This window comes from Lepus europaeus, chromosome 20 (assembly GCF_033115175.1).
Source record: "Lepus europaeus isolate LE1 chromosome 20, mLepTim1.pri, whole genome shotgun sequence".
In the NCBI taxonomy this organism is placed as follows: domain Eukaryota; kingdom Metazoa; phylum Chordata; class Mammalia; order Lagomorpha; family Leporidae; genus Lepus; species Lepus europaeus.
The window spans coordinates 45,522,842-45,535,606 of record NC_084846.1 but is presented as its reverse complement, the minus strand read 5'-3'; the positions used below and the strand labels follow the sequence as shown (position 1 = coordinate 45,535,606).

Genomic DNA, 12,765 nt, shown 5'->3' with positions numbered 1-12,765 from the left:
GTTCTTTTCAACTTTTTCTCAATAAAAAGAATTATTTTTAAGATAAAGGCTTGCAGCCGGCGCCGTGGCCTAACAGGCTAATCCTCCGCCTTGCAGCGCTGGCACACCGGGTTCTAGTCCCGGTCAGGGCACCGGACTCTATCCCGGTTGCCCCTCTTCCAGACCAGCTCTCTGCTATGGCCCGGGAAGGCAGTGGAGGATGGCCCAAGTCCTTGGGCCCTGCACCCGCATGGGAGACCAGAAGAAGCACCTGGCTCCTGGCTTTGGATCAGCGCGATGCGCCGGCCACAGTGGCCATTGGAGGGTGAACCAATGGCAAAAAGGAAGACCTTTCTCTCTGTCTCTCTCTCTCACTATCCACTCTGCCTGTCAAAAAAAAAAAAAAAAAAAAAAGAGATAAAGGCTTGCAATTCACAGACTTCATGTTTTAGCTGTAGTGTTTATCTGTATTTTTGTCTGGTGTTTTATCTGTAGGAGAAAGAAGGAAATCAAATTTAAATGAATACTAGACAGTCGTTTAGTAATCAAATCGATTCACATATTTAATCTTATCATGTGCTGCATTCTTTCCTCTGACATGACACATAAAGCTCTTTGGGTTGGGTGTGCCATTAGCCTCGGTATTGTTTTCATAAACTTGAGACCTAATCAAGATAATATTTCCAGGTCAAAGAACCTGTAGCTGAATGGAGCTTGCACAGCATGTGACTCAATCCTGGCTAAAGGTTATGCTTAAGAAATACTCATGTCCAGTAATACAAATCTTTTCCTATATCCTTCAGGAAAAGACTAATGATATTCACAATGCTTTGCAACATTTCTCTCATCTCTTTTCCCATTCTTTCTCTACCTCTTTCTATTCAGTGTGATACACTCATCTCTCCATATCCACAAGTTCTGCATCCATGGATTCAACCAACCATGAAGAGAAAATAGTTTTTTAAAATACTGCATCTGTGGCATGAGTGTTTGGTGTGGTGGTTGAAGTAAGTGCTTGGAACCTTTGCTTCCTCAATTTGGGTGCCTGGTTTGAGTTTTGGCTCCTCTGCTTCCAATCCAGCTTCCTGCCGATGCCCATCCCAGGCAGCAGATCATGGCTCAAGTGCTTGGGTCCCTGCCATCCTTGTGGGAGACCAGACTAGATTCCAGGCTCTTGGTTTTGGCTTATCTTACCCAATAACGACTAATGCAGACATTAAGGGAGTGAACCAGCAGATGGAAGATCTCTCTGTCTGCCTCTCTCTCCCTCTGCTTTCAAATAAAATGATTTTTTAAAACTGCTGGAAATGGCAACTGTACTGAACTTGCAGATTTTTTTCTTGTCATTTTCACCAAAATGATACCACACAGCAACTATTTTCATAGCATTTACAATGATCAAGTATTGTAAGTGATTTAGGGGTGATTTAAAACCTATGGCAGAGGCCGGTGCTGTGATGCAGCAGGTTAACACCCTGGCCTGAAGTGCTGGCATCCCATATAGGCACTGGTTCTAGTCCCAGCTGCTCCTCTTCCAATCCAGCTCTCTGTTATGGCCTGGGAAAGCAGTAAAGGATGGCCCAAGTCCTTAGGCCCCTGGGAGACCTGGAAGAAGCTCCTGGTTCCTGGCTTCGGATTGGCACAGCTCCGGGCATTGTGGCCATCTGGGGAGTGAACCAGCATATGGAAGACCTCTCTATACCTCTCTCTGTAACTCTTTCAAATAAATAAAATAAATCTTAAAAAAACCTATGGTAGGATATACCTATGCTATATGTAAGTACTATGTCATACAAGACTTGAGCATCTGGATTTGGGGATCTTCAGTGGGTCCTGGAAGCAGTCCCCCATGGATACTGAGTGATGACTCTGTTAAACTCTTACACAGTGCTTGCTGTATTCCACCTCCTTCACACTGCTAACATATGTAGCCCTTACAAAACCTCTGATGAACCGGCGCCCCTTGTTGCAATGGGAAAAGGAAGCTCAGAGGGAATAAATGACTCTCCCAAGGTCACAGAACAGACCAGTGGCTGGGTCAGTGGAAGGTGCTCCCTGCAACTAGCAGCAGGGTATGAGGATTCTGAAAGCTTCTTATCAAATCTTGCCCATTGTCTCCTTTTTCTGTACCTATGGATGTGGCCAATAATCCTTTGTCTTTTTCCCTGAAATTCTAGCAATCTTGGCTGGACACCTCACTTTTTGTGTGTGCATTGGCTACATCACTTTGGCTGTCCACGGCCAGGCCAGGAGGTGATCGGCTGGCTTGAACTCCCCTCTGGGACAGACAGGGGAAGAGAGGAGCAAGGGAAGGTGTTACAGCAGGCTCGGTGGAGGCCTGTGCATGGGGTTACTTTTTCTCCTGCTAAAGATAAATTTCTTTGTACTCTGTGTTGAGGAGCCCAAGAGATACAGAAACGAGTAGAAAGGACGGCCCTGGGGAGCAGCAGAACGAAGCCGGAGAAGTGAAGGTCGGGACTCGGGAGACAACAAGTGACAGAAAGGCAGGACGCGGGGTCCTCGGCTGCTCTTTCCCCGTTTTCCTCCCCCATCTTTACTGTTGTCCCTAGTGGGATCAAGATGCAGTCAGAAGTAACGCTGCAGGGACTAACATGATCAGCTACTGATCGCAAGCATTCCAATGGTAAATAAGTACAGACATACAGAATATGGAGAAGCAACCCAGTTCTGTCTTGTCCAGCTGGAGTTGAAAAGCTTTTGAGGCCACAGGGCTTTCCGACCATGAAAATCTCAAATAAGATAAATATATGTATATTAGTTATTATTTATTTATTTATTTATTAGAAAGGTAGGCAGAGAGAGAGAGAGAGAGAGAGAGAGAGATCTTCCATTCTCTGTTTCACCCCCTCAAATGGCCACAATGATCAGAACCGGGCCAGATGAAGCCAGGAGCCCACAACTCCACCTTGTCCTCCCACGTGGCTGGCAGGGACCCAGGTAATTGAGTCAGTTTATGCTACTTCCCAGGATATTATCAGGCAGCTGGATCAGAAGCAGAACAGCTAGGACTTGAATCAGCACTCTTAATAGGGGATGCCAGCAATGTAGGTGGTGGCTTAACACACTGTGCCACAACACCAGCTCCAAAATGATGTAGACTTAAGGTGATCTCAACCCAGAGAACCCGAGGTTCTGTTTGTCTTTTTCTCAACACTATTTAATCAAGTAAGTACTCAATAACTTTTGTCTTCTGATGTTCAAACACAGTCCTGGTTATTTCCAAAATGGGGGCCATAAACTTCAGTGCTAGCAGAAAACATATAGATGAAGATATTTCAAAATGGTTTGTGGCAAATGGAAATAAGTTTTTTTTGTTGCAAAATCTTTTTGAAAATCAAAGATACAATAGGTCTTCAAACAGTTATGACAAATGCAAATGATGAAAAACCATACAAGGGTTAAAAAAAAATTTTGTGAACCAACGGCAAAGGAAGACCTTTCTCTCTGTCTCTCTCTCTCTCTCTCTCTCACTGTCCACTCTGCCTGTCAAAAAAAAAAAAATTTTGCCCCAGAATAAACTAACCTTTCATTTCCATTTCCATAAAAATTGTGAATTACCCTTATATACACATTTTGCTTCTAAGCCAAACTAATCCAGCATCAAGCTTTAAGAAGAAAATACCATTTCCAAAATTACAATGCTCCAGCATACTTTTGATGTTCATGACCCCTGTACCTTCTGAAGTCCCACAGAGTATATAATTGCTTTATAAATTGATCTCCTGCAGATTAAGAAATTTTAAGAGATCTGCCATATTGTGCTAGGGAAGTGGCGTGGGTGGTTATTAAGAGTTATCCTGGTATACATAGGAATTAAGGTAGAAAAATGTCTTTCTTGTAGATATTTAGAGATGGGAATCTTACACAAACAAAACACAGTTCAATATTACATGCAAAAAATTATAATCAGTTTTAAACCAGATGTTCTGTAGCACTGGCCTTCCAAGAAAATGTGAGGCCATATTAGGAACCCCAAGGAGCCCTCTATTCTTCTGCTGGTTCTTTGTTTCTGAAATACAAATACATCCTAATTCTAATGATGTGAAGAGTTTTCTATTGCTTTTCTGGGGATGGATTTTACTAGGGAGCAAGAGAAGAGAAAGCATTTTTATTAGGGGAAAGAATGGTAATAGACAAGACCTTAATGATACATGACCCATTGAAAATGTTTAGGGCCGGCCGGCTCCGTGGCTTAACAGGCTAATCCTCCGCCTTGCGGCGCCGGCACACCGGGTTCTAGTCCCTGTTGGGGCGCCGGATTCTATCCCGGTTGCCCCTCTTCCAGTCCAGCTCTCTGCTATGGCCCGGGAGTGCAGTGGAGGATGGCCCAAGTGCTTGGGCCCTGCACCGCATGGGAGACCAGGAGAAGCACCTGGCTCCTGCCTTTGAATCAGCGCGGTGCGCCGGCAGCAGCACGCTGGCCGTGGTGGCCATTGGAGGGTGAACCAATGGCCTCTCTCACTGTCCACTCTGCCTGTCAAAAAAAACAAAACAAGTCTCTCCCTCTCTGTCTGTAAATCTGCCTTTTAAATAAATAAATCTTAAAAAAAATAAAGTCAAATAAATGACCACTGACCACAATAAAAAGGAAAATAATATAAACCACATATATAATTTAAAATTTTTCTAGATTATTAAAGCAGTAAAACGAGTAAAAAAATCTACTAGTGATCTACGGATGGATATAATCTAAGCACTCTTATCTTTAAGAACACATATATACACACACCACAGAAACTGAAACACCCAAAATTCAAACAGCATTTTTTAAAATTCCACAAAGATGGGGCCGGTGCTATGGCACAGTGGGTTAATCCTCCACCTGCAGTGCCGGCATCCCATATGGGCACCTGTTCTAGTCCTGGCTGCTCCACTTCCAATACAACTCTCTGCTATGGCCTGGGAAAGCAGTGGAAGATGGACCAATTCCTTCGGCCCCTGCACCGGCGTGGGAGACCTGGAAGAAACTCCTGGCTCCTGGCTTTGGATTGATGCAGCTCCGGCTGTTGTGGCCAATTGGGGAGTGAACCAGCGGATGGAAGATATCTCTCTCTCTCTCTCTCTGCCTCTCCTCTCTCTCTGTGTAACTCTTTCAAATAAGTAAATACATCTTTTGAAAAAAAGAAAAAAAAATCCACAAAGATACGATTAAAGGAAAACAATTTCACTGATTATGTTCTATATTTTAAACATTTGAAGTCATTTTTGAGAGAAGTTCAAATCAGTAACAGAAGGTAACATTTATATTTTCTTTTTAATAACTTAGCAAAAATTATAAAAAGACATTTCAGTAGTGGCTAGCATATGGAAAAACACAATTTTATAGACTACCATTGGAAGTTGAACATGAATCAGCTCTACTGAAAAGCTTCCTGAAGATTTTAACACTGTCTGTACTAGAAATCTTTTCCTTGAAATGCCTCCCCAGGCAATGAGAACATAACCATATTTCAGTCTCCCTATGTCTCAGCTGCATATCTTTTTATCAGCTGTTTTTACAGAGAAAATGCTTATACTACTTATAACAACGTCTAAGTAAATAAAATGTTCAACTTGAGAGAAAAGATCAAGGGAATTCCAGCATTTATATTATGAAACTTACCATAGCAGTTAAAATTATATCTTAAAAATATGATCTATCCTGGTAAGGAATGTTGAGTGAGAATGAGCACACTATAAAATTATATACAAGTTATTTTCATGGAAGAGGTACTGCTCCAGTATCTCAGTACTGAAAGCTTGCACAGTTCCCTTTGATACAGATGTAATACTGACGGGTATGTTTTCACCAGGGTGGCTGTACAGAGTTGGGCCGGTTGATTAAGGCACAAGGGCTCCATCCCTAAGGAAGCACCATTCACATCACAGACCTCACAGACTTGAGTGGTTATTACAACAATCTTTCAGTAGATGGCAGTAACACATTTTGTTTGAACAATATCAAAATTCTAGTTTCTAATTCACAAAAGGTGCATCAGTGTGCATAGCTTCAGACTGTGCCAAAGAACCTCAGTCTGCCGCCAGTGGACCATATCTGTACATTCATCGTTCTTGCTCGTGTCCACATGGCCTCTCTCCAGGAGGAGCAGCCCACGTTGGGGTTGGCAGCTCTTTTTCTGCAACATTTTATCAGATCTAACATCCAATGGGAATTATCAATGTTTGAAAATTAATACTTAACATATAGCACTTTGCTATATTTTTTCCTAGCAGAGGAGTTATAATTATAAATCATAATAGTAATTACTAATACAATAAGGTCTAAGAGTCATGGAAATTATATGCAAGAGTTCTGATGTGTGGGAACAACCATGAGGTTCATGAGACACTGAGGAGGTACTGACTTCCAGGGAAAAGGCACAGTCACGCTGCAACTGTGTCATTTCAGCTTACAATTTACTTGTTTACCAGTTTGGGAATGACATAATTATTACTCATTTGAAAATATTTTAGGTATTTCTAATTTTTCCCATGATATTAATTTTTTAAATATTATAACATTATTTCATGTATTCATATATTTAAAACTGTATATCATTCAGTTTTCCTCTATATCCTTAAGATTTCATTTCTGTAGAAATGTATGACTAAAACTGTATAAAAACAAGTTAAATAAACAAAAAAGGAGAAATTTAATTCTGGGTGATGAAATTTGAAGTAATTTTGTAAGCTTTTTTTGTATTTTCTAATATTTCCATGATATACGTGCACTTATCATATACAGTGAAGAAATTTTTAACTTGATTTCTGTATATTAAAATATTTTAGGGGGACAGTGCCAGGCCAAAGTCAGGAGCTTCCTCCAGCTCTTCCACATGGGTGATGGGGGCCCAAGCACTTGAACCATCCTCTGCTGCTTTCCTAGGCACATTAGCAGGAAGCTGGATCGAAAGTGGACTGCCAGGATATGAACTGGCGCCCACATGGAATGCAGGCGCTGCAGGTGGTGGCTTAAGCGGTGTGCAAAAAATTTTTGGGGGCCATCTGAGAGAACTTTGTTGCCAACAGAGCATAGTTTGAAGTTACTCACATCACACAAATATTAATATTGGCATGCTTTTTATGGAATTGATATAAAATTGGACAAGTTTTCATTTGTAAAGCCGTTTTTTAAGGTTAAGCACGTTGGATTTTCTAACACTGTAGTTTAACTATTATAGCAGGTTCCTGCTGAGATCGGATAGTAGAAAAGAAGTCCTGTGGCTTACGTATTTGACACTGCACTCCTTCCCAAGCAGGGGGACAGTGGCAGATGCCAGGAGCAATGCATTCACCACCATTTTTACATTTCTGAAAGCAGACAGCTGCAAGTAGAAACCAAGACAAGTTAAAATGCTCAATCACTAGACAAATCTGATCATAAACCACAACATTTTGGATTAAAGAGAAAAAAAACCACTGTGAGAGGTCAATGTTTACAGGACCTCTCACATTTATCCCTTAGCATTTTATCAAGAACATTTTTCAGTGTCACTATGTACTCTAAGGAAAATGTCATTTCCTTGTTTGTATTATGTCCCCTTGTGCATCGTGACTTAATGTTTCCCAACTGTTGGACATTTGCACTGCTTATCATTTTCTACTTTGATCAATACATGATAGCAGATGCTAAGTTTCAATCATAGTTTTATAGAAAGGGAAAAATGAAACATTTCAGTGATAGAAGACACCATCAACTCAGAAATTTCACAGAATAAAAGCTCTCCACCGCGGGAAGGGCTGAACAGGTTGGTTGGAGACGGGGCCGAGGAATCAGTCATTTTTAACACCCTCCCGTCCAACCTACTTCAGATTAGGAGCCCGAGATTTAAGGCCTGTTACTCATCCTGGCAAGTGTGGCTGAAGACCTGCAGAATACGACATGCCCTCTTCCTTTGCTAACCCAGAATGAGCTCTGGAGAATTTGCCTTTTACACCTATTGGGAAAAGATATCTACTAAAGCAGGAGAAAATAAGCAAAAGTAAAAGCAAACACAAGTAAAGAAGAAGGGAAGCACTGTTCATTTGGGGTTCTGCCCGTGTGCTCGTGAGGGGGCGGGCGGGAGGAGCACTGTACCAGCATTCTGCTTACGTGTGTTGCATTGCTTTCCACTCCAGCCAGGAGCACAAGAGCAGATGTCTGGCCGCACACACTTTCCTCCATTCACACACATAGGATCACAGATGCCTGAGGCAAAGAAGGGAACGTCGGCCCTCACACAGCAATGGTGTTGCATTTTGCTTTACCTGCGGTGGGCAAATAACATTCGGGGTGTCTTACTTTTTTGGCATCTCCTGCCAGTGTCGCCTTCACGACAGACGCACACATTATTTCTCACACAGTGGCCACCATTCTTACAGGGAGGGTGACAGAGAGCTGAGAGAACACAAGGCAGCACTCTGTGAACATTACAAAGTCCATGGTTATATATCATGTATTGCATCAAGTGCTCATTATCTATGGGTCCATAAAGCAGAGGAATGTGCTATTAAAATAAAAGATCACAACTGCAGGTCATTAAAACTGTCCTTTCTAAATCATACAATGCAGGGCTTATAGCTCGAAGCTGCCAATGGATTAGCACACCTTGAAATGTCTTGATGTAATGATCATAGCAAATAGAGGATCTGGTATTATAAGAGCACCTGTTACACACCTTAACTTATGCTTCACCATATGAGGAAATAAAGTGTGAAATGATATGGGCAAAACCAAGAAAATAAGTCAAAAGCTAGCTCAAAATGAGAATATATCTTTTTGTGGAAATCAGAATAATCTCAGTAGTTTGTCATGGTATTCAGAAAGTGTGTATAAAATAATGTTTGAATACCTACTGAGGTCATGAAGGCGCAGTTTTATAAGTGACATGCCTGCGAAGCTTGGTAAAAATCTTATTTTTAAAAATGGTTAGGTGTAGGGTCAATTTTTTAAAAATTTATTTTAAGGGTAGAAGAAGGGAGAAGGATGAGTAGGAGGGGAGGAGAGGCCTAGTTTCACTCAACTGTGTTTGGTTTGCACCGTGAGGTATGATCCACCTGGGTTCCTTCCTGGGTTTTATGTTCCATGCAGACAACTGCAGTGAGGGGTCCTACAAAATTTAATGAACAAATGCCAATGTTGTGAGCCTAACATATGTGGAATAAGTACACCCGTTTTACATTATCACTCTGATACACTGTATGAACTGGTCATTTGGTGGCCATACCTGCAACACCCTGAGAAACGGGAAATAAAGCACATCTTCTCCTTTCAAATTGTCTCATGTCTACTCAGAGCTCCGTTGCTGTCCAACTAACTTGCCATTTGTCTTTTTTTTCCACTTATAAACAATAATTACCATTCTGACATCGTGCACCAAAGAATCTGTTTGGACAAAGGCAAGTGTTTGGCTTATTACAGGAACCACCATTGAGGCAAACGGGGACACACAAAGCTAATGAACAGCAGGAGAGAAGGAGACCATAAAGTTTTATTATTTAAAAAATGAAAGCTATACAGAAGTACAAAATTATATATAATGAAATATTTTATTTTTACTGCAAGGAAAACCCATAACCTATAATGAATTAGAATTACCAAAAGTAAGAATGAAATAACTAGATAATTGCTTTGGAAGTGTGTTCATTAAGTTTACAAATAATATTAAGCTAAGAATGTGAAGACAATTATTAGAGTTCAAAATGCCCTCAGTAAGTAAAAAAAAAAAAAAATTACTGTAGGTTAAGAGGAGACAAATGCAATAGCACTATCAGGACCGTTTGTAATTTACTCAAATCCGAATGGCCATGCACACCTCTCTGTCTCCTACCAATTAAAACAGGAACATTGCACTCAAGTCCTGGCACACTCAAATACATGTCTATCTTTGCTTCTTCACTTTTAGTTTGCTATGAAAGGCACCTCAAATTCCAATTTTCAACCCAGATTTTACCTGTTCTCCAAGGTCTAATTACAAATATTTTCTCCCAGACTCTACTTGCCAGAATTAATTTCTTTCTACTTCTAAGGAACTGTGCATCAATGACATTATTTATCATAACCCAACATGTGTAATAGTCTTTCTTACAGTTGCATCCTGTGTCTCCTTCAATAACAGAATGCTAAGTGAAGTCAGGGCAAACGTTTTGATCTGTTTCACTTTGCATCATGCTTCACACACAGCTGGTGAACTGTAAACACTGGATTACATTTTCATTGAGAAGCCATTAAAACACAGTGGCTACATCAAACACAGGTAACTGGAAATGTTGCTGTCAATGCAGCAAGCCTGACACTGAGATAAATAAATAGCACAACATGATGGGTGCATGCTTACCTTGGAATTGCTTAGCTGTCTAATGAAACAGGATGTCTGTGTTGCAATAAAAAAAGTAAGAGAAACCAAGAAAAAGAAACACAGATTTTTTTTTTCTACACAACAAGGTAGAAGAATGAGGAAACTACAAAGGCAAAAAAGTATTGGTTGGACAGAATAACAGTAAAACTTTAAAATATTGGTGCTTCAATATAGGAAGAAAAATGATGGAAAATGTAAAACTAAGTCTGAAATAACAACTTCATACCTGTATTATCAGATCAGTTTTATATTTTTATGTGTAAGTGTTTAGCATATTAGCAGAATTTAATTTCTTTTCTTAATGTAATCATTGAAGATAATTCTGGGTTTACCTGCACTACAGGTTGGTCCATTCCAGCCAGGCTTGCACTGGTAAACATCTGGTGTAAGACATTCACCTCCATTTTCACAGTGCCTGTTACAGATCACTAAGATCATGGGACAAAAATAAAACAAAAGTAAATCAGGATTTGAATGGTCATACTGTTGATTACTTACCTTGCTCATAACTGTCAATCACATATGCTAATGAATGATATTAGAAAGACAAAATATACTTTGGCTGTAAATACTATCAAATTCTTACATACAGTTATTTTCTTGTTAATAGAGATGAGAAGTAGAAAACTATTGAGCTGAGTGGTAAACAAGAGTTGGCTATTAGGGGAAATTACTAGTTACTGATGAAAGTAATCAGACATCAATTAAATGATTACATACACATACAATTAATAAATCTGGATTCATCTTATCTCAAAGAAACGGTCATGGATAGAGTCAAGAGGAGAGTTACATCCGAGGCAAACTCCTTTATCTTAGTGTTGGGTACCCACAGTTGCCTCCAGTACTACCCAAGATGGTAACCATCATCACAGACCGTGAATGTGTGTTCTTTAGTTAGGCTGTTGGGTTCATTTCATTAAGTGTTACAGCCATCAACTATTCAAAAGAGTAAATTCATTGTTGGAAGAGAGTTTTGCTTACTTGTTTCACATCTTAGTCCAACAAAACCATAAGCACAGGTGCAGAGCTTGCTGGCCAGGCACGTGCCGCTGTGTTGACAAGGTGGGTGACAATGTTCTGCAGACACACGTTATCAAGTCAGCTCTTACTTTCACAAGTCAGTTTATGTTTATGAAGCACAGCCAGAATAACACCTTGTTGTAGGAGCAAATTAATGATGAGCTCAATTCTCCTTATCCAATTTAGCTATTGTGACACAATCACAAATGTAGTATTGACACAATCACAAAACACTCACAGCATGTTTTGGGTTGCCAAAGCTTTTATTCACTGGATATAAGCTTTGGGTTATAAAAAGCTTTGGCTAACCAAATATTTAACCCTAGGCACCTTCTAAAAAGTGAGATTTATGGTATTTCTGCCCTACAAACAGAACATTACTATGTTTCTATGTTTCAATTTTCATGTTACTGATATTGAATGTTAGTTCACCCTAAATTTACTTTACTTTGTTAACTTGTAGCTGGCCTTGTCATGAATGCATTGAACCTAGATATCAGTTTGCTCATAATTATAGGTACCATATACAAAATATATTCCTTAATGACACTATTTTTAAAATAAGCAACAGCCCTTTCTGCCATGGACCCGGCTTAGCAGTACCACTCTCATTTTCCTCTCTTTCTGCCATGGACCTCGCTTAGGGGTCGTGCTCCCTCTGTCTCTCTGTCCACCACAGAAAGCCCTTGATTGCACCTCTCCTGTGTGTGCTCTTCCGCCAGGGACGACTCTTGGACAGACCTCTCCCTCTCTCCTGCTACCCTGCTTGCACACAGACCTTTCTAATTATTGGTATTTTTTCAACTTTTTTTTCTTCTCTAGTTTACAGACAATTCTTTGGCCCACTCACATTGAGTATTTCTATTTTTAAGAATGCCATTTGACAAATTCTCCACTTAAGATTTCAGCGAAAGCAATGTAATTATCCCAATACAGATATGTTTTTCAAAATGACGTTTTAGGTTTACCTTATACCTTCTAACTAGCTGATATTTATCTGTCTTTGTCTTAAAGCTAAAATATTCACAAATAACTAAATATCAAATATCTAAATATCAAAAAATGAATCTCAGAAGATAATTATGCCAAAGACAACCTATTGTTCTTTAGATCTGATTCTGAAAATTTAAGTTTTCAAAATTCTCAAATTATTTTTAAAAACTATTTAAAAATCTTAAACTCTTGTAATCAGCATTAACAAATATGTATCAGTATATACACAGAAAAATGAGTTACCTTTTAGAAAAAGGTTTTAAAACAATGTTTCATTTTAGCTTTATCATTTGATTGTAAATCTGAATGATCACCTTTGTCACAGGTTGGGCCACTGTGTCCTGGAGGACACTGACAGAGGTCAGGCTTGACACATTTTCCATGGTTCTTGCAGTCAGGGTGACATACAGCTGTATAAAATAGGGCCCATGGT

General features: G+C 39.9%; 1 protein-coding gene across 1 annotated transcript in view; it reads right to left on the bottom strand.

The window, feature by feature from the left end:
- The window catches only part of VWDE (von Willebrand factor D and EGF domains), a 78,166-nt gene that overhangs the window by 5,375 nt on the left and 60,026 nt on the right, over positions 1 to 12,765 (bottom strand). The window contains 8 exon segments of the mRNA XM_062178552.1: positions 2,334 to 2,545; positions 7,209 to 7,304; positions 8,072 to 8,167; positions 8,261 to 8,356; positions 9,318 to 9,413; positions 10,649 to 10,744; positions 11,301 to 11,396; positions 12,647 to 12,742. Coding sequence (XP_062034536.1) covers positions 2,334 to 2,545; positions 7,209 to 7,304; positions 8,072 to 8,167; positions 8,261 to 8,356; positions 9,318 to 9,413; positions 10,649 to 10,744; positions 11,301 to 11,396; positions 12,647 to 12,742 — 884 coding nt within the window.